The sequence below is a fragment of the Coregonus lavaretus genome (genome assembly GCF_964263955.1).
Source record: "Coregonus lavaretus genome assembly, chromosome: 7".
NCBI lineage: Eukaryota > Metazoa > Chordata > Actinopteri > Salmoniformes > Salmonidae > Coregonus > Coregonus lavaretus.
In genome coordinates, this window is record NC_139994.1 from 18,171,199 (window position 1) to 18,180,511 (window position 9,313).

Sequence of the window (9,313 nt, forward strand, 5' to 3'; positions counted from 1 at the left end):
GAAAATTCCAGAAAATGATGTCATGGCTTTAGAAGCTTCTGATAGACTAATTGACATCATGGGAAAATCAAAATAAATCAGCCAAGACCTCAGAAAAATAATTGTATACCTCCACAAGTCTGGTTCATCCTTGGGAGCAATTTCCAAATGCCTGAAGTTACCACGTTCATCTGTACAAACAATAGTATGCAAGTATAAACACCATGGGACCATGCAGCCGTCATACCGCTCAGGAAGGAGATGCGTTCTGTCTCCTAGAGATAAACGTACTTTGGTGCGAAAAGTGCAAATCAATCCCAGAACAACAGCAAAGGACCTTGTGAAGATGCTGGAGGAAACAGGTACAAACGTATCTATATTCACAGTAAAACGAGTCCTATATCGACATAACCTGAAAGGCCGCTCAGCAAGGAAGAAGCCACTGCTCCAAAACCGCCATAAAAAAGCCAGACAAAGATCGTACTTTTTGGATAAATGTCCTCTGGTTTGATGAAACAAAAATAGAACTGTTTGGCCATAATGACCATGGTTATGTTTGGAGGAAAAAGGGTGTTGCTTGCAAGCCGAAGAACACCATCCCAACCGTGAAGCACGGGGATGGCAGCATCATGCTGTGGGGGTGCTTTGCTGCAGGAGTGACTGGTGCACTTCACAAAATAGATGGCATCATGAGGAAGGAAAATATTGTGGATATATTGAAGCAACATCTCAAGACATCAGTCAAGAAGTTAAAGCTTGGTCGCAAATGGGTCTTCCAAATGGACAATGACCCTAAGCATACTTCCAAAGTTGTGGCAAAATTGCTTAAGGATAACAAAGTCAAGGTATTGGAGTGGCCATCACAAAGCCCTGACCTCAATCCTATAGAAAATGTGTGAGCATAACTGAAAAAGTGTGTGCGAGCAAGGAGGCCTACAAACCTGACTCAGTTACACCAGCTCTGTCAGGAGGAATGGGCCAAAATTCCCCCAACTTATTGTGGGAAGCTTGTGGAAGGCTACCCAAAACGTTTGACCCAAGTTAAACAATTTAAAGGCAATGCTACCAAATACTAATTGAGTGTATGTAAACTTCTGACCCACTGGGAATGTGATGAAAGAAATAAAAGCTGAAATAAATAATTCTCTCTACTTCTCTTTTTACTAGGATTAAATGTCAGGAATTGTGAAAAACTGAGTTTAAATGTATTTGGCTAAGGTTTATGTAAACTTCCGACTTCAACTGTATATAGACAAGCAATATAATTACTTATTTGCCTAAGAGACACTTTCACATGGGGGGCAACTTTAAATGCTTCTAAATAATGATTTATGTATGTGTTTACATGTCCCTGGTCGACCCCGACACAGGCCTCTGTAGCCAACTCTTAGAGCTTACAGGCAGGCTGTGGTGACACAGCTGAATGAATGAAAGCTGTCCAGACAGAGACAGGTCTGGGCCTGAGAAGTCTGCTCTGACAGAGAGAGAGTGTGTTGAAAAGGAAGCGACATGTAAATAGTGAGATGGAGAGAGACTGAGAGATAGAATGATGGAAGGAAGAAGCCGTTGGAATAGATATTGAAGGTGAAATGGAAAAGAGACCAAATATATGGAGAAAGGGAGAAGATGAAGAGAAGTGAGAAGATGAATTTAGGCAGGGTGAAAGAGGGGAGGGATGGAGGAGTGAGACTAGATGGTTGAATCAGGAGAGAGGAGAATGAGAACCGGGGACGTGTCAGAGCTGCCTGGTGAGAGGAGAGAGAAGAGAGAAGAGAGAGAGGGGAGGAGAGCGAGGGAAAGAATAAAGAGAAGAGAGGTGAGAGGAACGATGGAAGAGAGAGAAGAGAGAGGCACTGCAAACGGGATCTCTGAGAAAAGAAAGGCGAGAGTGATGCAGAAAAGAACAGTAGGAGAAATAATTGGGGTGTCTGTTGGTTGTCTGTGTGGTGACAGAGGATACGTTCTGAGTGTTTCCTTCTGTAACACATGATGACAACAGGAATGATCTCATTTTGGGCTGCGTGGTGGAGTCACTGTGGGTAAGGGTGCAAGGCAGACAGTCAGAGGCACAGTAACACCACCTCATTCGTCAAATCTCTGGTTGACACCCAACATTGAAACAACCCACAGCAAAACATCTCTCTCATCCTCCGACAACAATAACACTAACCACAACAACAACACCTATCGAATGATCTCAGGTAGCGGAATCAAATCTCACCTTGATTCATCTATGTTCACAGTTTGTCATCAGAGACTACTCATTGTGATTCTATGGTTTGTGTTTTGTTCCCTGTTCCTAAATCTGTTACAACAACAATACTCTTACAACAACAACAAAACAGCATTGTGACCCTATTTGTCTGTGTTTTGTTCCCGGTCTCCAGATCAGTTACCAGGGCATCGAGTCATCCGACCCGGGCATCAACGTACCGGGCCCTCGTCGTACCGTCTCCAAACTGAGGAACGAGACATACCACATGTTCTCTGGCCTGCACCCCGGCACCACCTACCTGGTGTCTGTTAGAGCTCGCACCGCCAAGGGCTTCGGACAGACTGCCCTCACTGAGATCACCACCAACATCTCCGGTGAGGGTCTATGGCATGAGCGCTGACCAACGTCTGGGGGTTAGGGCTGGGGCTGAGAATGAGGCTGAGAATGAGTCTGGGGATAGACTAGAGGGGTTGCTGTGGGTTGTTTGACTTGATGGCTTGTTCCTTGTTCTGTCCTAAGAGATGGGACTGACTCTGTGTAAGCAAAAATGTGATAGGTTCACACAAAGATGTTTCAAAAGCTTACTTTATGTTTTTATTATTTTTCACTCTTTTCACTGCATCAGGATAGCATACATAGTATGGTTCCTGGGTCTTGTTCAAAGAAAATAAGTAATCTTCTCCCACACAGTGAGCTTGCAAAGTATCCCATACCTATTTTTGCACTAATGTTGTAGCCTCACAACCTGCGTCAGAACAAGGCCGGGACCATTTCCAAGCGCAGTGTGTGGGAGCTTTTCAACTTTTCTGAAACACCTGACAATAGCAGCCCCTGGGTGTCCGATTTGCATTTCTGCTTTACTCCCCCCTTTCGTGAGAAATTATAACATTTACTGGGAATTAATGGTCAGTTAGTTGAGTGAGTCACTCTAGAATAAAGATACATCTATTGCACCCTGAGGCTAGTTAATGACCTGTGGCTTTTTCACCCCTTTAAAAGTACAATCTGCAATGGTCACTGCTGTTCAATGGCCATTTAAATTAATGAAGCATTTGGCTGTAAAACAAATGACAGATTGTGGTTTTAAAGTATGAAATAACAGCATGGTGGCGCATGTATGGCTATATAAATCCCTCTGGCTCAGTCCATCTCCTTCACTTTTGTGTGGTTGTATAGGTCTCATCTATTGAGCCACAGTCAGTGCTTGACCCATGACCTGTGAGCTGCTATGGATAAAGTACTGCAACTGTCACCTCTGACCTGTCTCATCTCTCTCTCAGCCTCTCTCTCTACCCTATCCACTTAACTCTATTCACGTCTTTCTCTACCATGCCCTCTTAAACCCACCACGATAAAGGAAAGTGTGTTCTATCCATTGGCCTTCAACCTTGGTCATTGATACATTTACAAAGGCTTGGTTTTTTATCCGGCTGATGAAGGCATTGAATCCAGCCATACTACACAGGTTCTCCAGTTTCTCATTTCAAACACACACAGCGGGATGTGAGCTCTCTATACTGAGTTAGTACTAGCCATGAATGTGTATGTTACACTGTTACTCTGTCTAATATATTTAGGTTTAACCTCAACTGAGTGTACAAAACATTAGGAACACCTTCCTAATATCGAGTTGCACCCCCTTTTGTCCTCAGAGCAGCCACAATTCGTTGGGGCATGGACTCTACAAGGTGTCGAAAGCGTTCCACAAGGGATGCTGGCTCATGTCGATTCCAATGCTTCCCACAGTTGTGTCAAGTTGACTGGATTTCCTTTGGGTGGTGGACCATTCTTGATACACACGGGAAACTGTTGAGCGTGAAACTCAGCAGCGTTGCAGTTCTTGACACACTCAAACCGGTGCACCTGGCACCTACTAACATACCCTGCTCAAAGACACTTAAATATGTTGTCTTGCTCATTCACCCTCTGAATGGCACACATACACAATCCATGTCTCAATTGTCTAAAGGCTTAAAAATCCTGCTTTAACCTGTCTCCTCCCCTTCATCTACACTGATTGAAGTGGATTTAACAAGTGACATCAATAAGGGATCATAGCTTTCACCTGGAATCACTTGGTCTGGTCATGGAAAGTAATGTTTTGTATACTTAATGTATAATGCAGGACTGCCCAGGCATGAGCCAGCTGTGTACATGCGTGAATGCTCTCATACGTGTGTGTGTGTATGAGTAAATTTTTGAATGAGGTGTATATGAGTACAAGTACACTCTTAGAAAAAAGGGTTCCAAAAGGATTCTTCGGCTGTCCCCATAGGATAACCCTTTTAGGTTCCATGTAGAACCATTTTTGGTTCCCAAAAGGGTTCTACCTGAAACCAAAAAGGGTTCTTCAAAGGGTTCTCCTATGGGTACAGCCAAAGAACCCTTTTAGCACCTTTGTTTCTAAGAGTGAACATTGATATTCTAACAACACCAGGTAGACTCCGTGATATGAGTAAACAATTTCCGCAACAACTAAGAGTGTTGAAGCGCGAGGCTCAACTTCTCCGCTGTTTTGGTGCCCTGGCTACCACGCTGTGAACAGCGTGAAGAGAACCCGTGCACGTGTGACTGTGTGAGAGTGAAGTCTTGCATCCTTTAATTTCAGAGGCTGTTGGTTTAACTGATTATTAATCATCTTTCTTTACTATGAAAGCTCATGTTTTTTATTGGCTGGCTGCTCCTTTGCTAATTGTCTTCTAACAGTAAACAGAGACGGGAACACAATGCTGTGTGTGTGTGTGTGTGTGTTCCCTGTAGATGGAAGCTCACCACAGTATGTTCCAGTCTGCAGTCCTGTTCAAGGGGGTGTGGCTGTGAGAAGTGTTCTAATTACAGGGGATTCTTATCGTCCCTGTGAATAACTATGGGAATGTCCTGCAGCTGAGTTTTATCCCATTCCTGTGTTATATATGATTTTGTATTGTTACTTACTCCCTCATTTTATATCTCTCTCTTTGTCTCTTTCTCTCTCACACCCACACTCACCTTCTCCCCCTCTCCTCCATCATCTCTACCCCCCCCCCCCTCTTCCTACCCCCTCTCTCCTCCTCTCTCAGCCCCAGTGTTTGACTATGAGGACGTGCCAGCCCCACTCAGTGAGTCAGAGAGCACCATCACGGTGCTGTTGAGACCAGCGCTGGGCAGAGGAGCACCAGTCAGGTACAGTCACATCACACAACTGTCACTGATGTCTACCACTAGATCACTGTAGCACTTGAATAACAAGAATGTTATGAATAAACATGTCATTACTATTTGATTTGTGTTTCTTATTTTATTACACCTTTTTATTTAAGCAGGAAGTGTCTTTGTGAACTTTTTTTTACAAGGGTGACCATAAAGGGGCAATCCATAGTTGAAACAATAATAAAGCATTCTCCCTACCACTGTTTCGGTATAAAGCTGAGGGATGGGCCTGGCAAAATGTAAACACTCTCAAATTCATAGACCGAGCTATGGATGCAAGGACTGACCATCCATTATATAAAAAATATAGTTTTAACCTTGTTTTGAGGCTATAGAGGGTTACTTTGTTTACAAACATTGACATAAAAAAACAAGCGTATATTTGGGGTTCTGGTGGGGTACGACAGTTGAACTAAGCTCATGAGGCATTTATAAATTATATTCTTCAAGAATCAATGGTTACATATAACTGATTTACAAGTCCAAAAATGGATGTAGCTACTGCAGATTTCCCCTTTAAGATGGCCAGTTGTTTCCAGCGTAGTTATCACCTATCAGTCTGATGTCATCCCTCTCCCCCCAGTGCGTACCAGGTGGTGGTAGTAGAAGAGGACGGTACCAGGCGGGTCAGGAGGAGCAGGAGGGAGCTGGGTAGCGGGTCAGACTGTTTCCCTGTGCCAGCGTCCCAGGTGGAGGCTCAGTCTAAGGGGGCTCCCCACTACTACACGGCTGAGCTGCCCCCCTCCAGTCTCCCTGAGGCCACTCCATTCACAGTAGGGGACAACCACACCTATAACGGCTACTGGAACACTCCCCTGGACCCCTCCAAGAACTATCTGGTCTTCTTCCAGGCTATAAGCAACTTCAGAGGGGTGAGTTTATAGACCTGTCAATAAAGCCAGAGTCAAGTCTGGAGTCTTTGTCAAACATGCCATAGGAGTAGGCAAGACAGCACAAACAGATCAGAAGGACCAGACTAAACTACAGTCCTTTCGGACAAATCAAGTGTTATTGAATTGAGAAGGTAACACTGTGGCTGTAGGAGAGAAGTTCTTCAGCTCTGAAACTCATGCTGTTTTGGCCCATCTTTCTTTCTTTCTTTCTTTCTTTCTTTCTTTCTTTCTTTCTTTCTTTCTTTCTTTCTTTCTTTCTTTCTTTCTTTCTTTCTTTCTTTCTTTCTTTCTTTCTTTCTTTCTTTCTTTCTTTTCTTTCTTTCTTTCTTTCTTTCTTTCTTTCTTTCTTTCTTTCTTTCTTTCTTTCTTTCTTTCTTTCTTTCTTTCTTTCTTTCTTTCTTTCTTTCTTTCTTTCTTTCTTTCTTTCTTTCTTTCTTTCTTTCTTTCTTTCTTTCTTTCTTTCTTTCTTTCTTTCTTTCTCTCAGAGCCTGCTGTCAAAGAGGAAAGTCTGAAATAGATAATAAGGGAAAGTAGTGGGCCAGGTGCTGTTTAAATCATAATGCCCACTCAGAGAGAGTCACAGGGCAGAACTGGTCAAACACGTGCTTCCTAAGTGGTTGCTAGGATGCAGTAGGGGTAAAGCTCAACAGGTTAGAAGGCTGTAGCTAAGGATAACGCTCCATAGGTTGTAACGCTGGTATGACTAACATCCCTTGGCTGTAAGGTCAAGGACTTACCCTCAGTGTGCGTCTGTCCTCTGAATCACGCAATGACTCAATCTCTTGTGTGTCTCAACTATTGATCATTAAAGCTAATACTAAACCCTTTGACGTCAGTGGCTTGCATTTCCAATGACTCCTCCCTTTAAACCCAATTAAATGTGTTTTTTGGTGTGTGTGTGTGTGTATCAATATGACTGTGGTGTTCTTATAGTTGAATGTTTACCTACCTCTTAGAGGATTCTTAGCCACCACTCTATTCCATCCTGACACAGCAGCTCATAACAACATTGGAATATTCTATTTCATGTATATTATTGTTTCTCTGTCTGCCCTGCGAGCAGTTTTATCTCAATCTGTTTATAAAACTTCTCTATTCGACTCAGCCTGGACTTGCGATGAGTTTGTGTGAGAGTGTGTGTGTGTTTGCTGGCTCTGCAAAAAGGGGTAAGCACATTATTTTTTGACAATTATTCAGGATAATTAGCTGTAGATTTCCAGAACCATGGCTCTGAGAGCTGCTGCTGCCACTGAATGGAACTGTAATTGCTTTGATGGATGTATTTACTGGAGCTTGAAAGACAGCAAGATTGGTGCAATCAGTTCTTTAGAAAACACAGAAGTGCACAGACACATACCCACACACACACACATCACAAACACACACACATACTAGGTACACCACCCCGTTCATGCTCCTACAGACAGTGAGTCACGTGGCCGTGGCTTGCTATATAAAGCAGGCATCGAGGCATTCAGTTACTGTTCGATTGAACGTTAGAATGGGGAAAGAGTGACCTAAGCGACTTTGAGTATGGTATGATTGTTGGTGCCAGGCGCACCGGTTCCAGTATCTCAGAACCGGCTAGCCTCCTGGGCTTTTCATGCATGACAGTGTCTAGGGTTTACCGAGAATGGTGCGACAAACAAAAAAACATCCAGTCAGCTGCAGTCCTGTGGGCGAAAACGTTAATAAGAGGTCGAAGGAGAATGGCAAGAATCGTGCAAGCTAACAGGCGGGCCACAAACTGCCAAATAACAGCGCAGTACAACAGTGGTGTGCAGAACGGCATCTCGGAACGCACAACTCATCGGCCCTTGTCCCGGATGGGGTATTGCAGCAGACGACCACACCGTGTTCCACTCCTAGAAGCGGCTCCAGTGGGCACGTGATCACCAACACTGGACAATTGAGGAGTGGAAAAACATTGCCTGGTCCGACGAATCCCGGTTCCTGTTGCGTTATGCTGATGGCAGAGTCAGGATTTGGCATAAGCAGCATGAGTCCATGGCCCCATCCTGCCTGGTGTCAACGGTACAGGCTGGTGGTGTAATGGTGTGGGGAATGTTTTCCTGGCACACGTTAGGTCCCTTGATACCAATTGAGCAACATTTCCATGCCCCAAATAATTCAGGCTTGTTTTGAAGGTAAAGGGGGGTCTGACCTGGTACTAGATGGGTGTACCTAATAAATTGGCCACTGAGTGTATATCATCCATCAGTGTCTTTTGCTGTGTGTCCATCACATAGTTTGACAGAATTTCCAGACCAACCTGGCAAAAAACTACTAAAACTACTAAATTGTTTTGATACAAATCATTTGACCCTTTTCCCATTTCTCTGTTGATGCAATATTAAAGATATTGAACAGTGTAGTCAGCTGTGGCCTCTTGAAATGCTACTGTCCACTATCGGATCTGCTGGTTAATTTCCTGTCAAAGTAGTTATCAACCGTCATCATCTTCTGCTACCAGCTACCTGTCACCCAGCCTGTGATATCGGCTAGAAATATTGGCATCATATCTGAGGATCATTCTATAAATAATATCTGAACATAGCAGGCAGGGAGGTGTCATCAGCAGTCAGTAGGATACTATGTCTAAGTCTCAAATGATATTCTGACCCAGGGTCAAAAGTAGTGTACCATATAGGGAATAGGGTGCCATTTTGGATCCACTCTGTTTTATGCCAAAAGGTGCTGTCTCAGAGTCAGGTCAACCTTGACAGAGGACAAGATGACACATTACATATCATCAGGTGGGGCTGTAATAACCTGTGAATTGTGGGTAAATACAACTTTTATCTCCCTGACTAACAGGTTTTCAATTAAAAAAGGCAATTTAGCAGGCGCTGAGGTGAAAGGGTTCTGACTCCAATCTCAGAGCCCAGATTAGATTAGCATAATTGCACCCCTTGTATAAAAACCTGATTTATCATGCGCTAATCTTAATTTGATAATGTGTCTCTGGTATCGCTGTGATGGGCTTTGGGGGGGTTGGCGTGTGTGCATACGTGTGTGTGTGTGTAATGGTTTGGGT

The 9,313-nt window shown here is 43.7% G+C and overlaps 1 protein-coding gene across 1 annotated transcript in view; it reads left to right on the forward strand.

Annotated features, from left to right (window-relative positions):
• The window catches only part of LOC311131905 (receptor-type tyrosine-protein phosphatase U-like), a 221,837-nt gene that overhangs the window by 176,400 nt on the left and 36,124 nt on the right, over positions 1–9,313 (forward strand). The window contains exons 11-13 of the mRNA XM_084165018.1: positions 2,367–2,568; positions 5,254–5,356; positions 5,967–6,265. Coding sequence (XP_084021144.1) covers positions 2,367–2,568; positions 5,254–5,356; positions 5,967–6,265 — 604 coding nt within the window. The remainder of the gene's footprint in view (positions 1–2,366; positions 2,569–5,253; positions 5,357–5,966; positions 6,266–9,313) is intronic.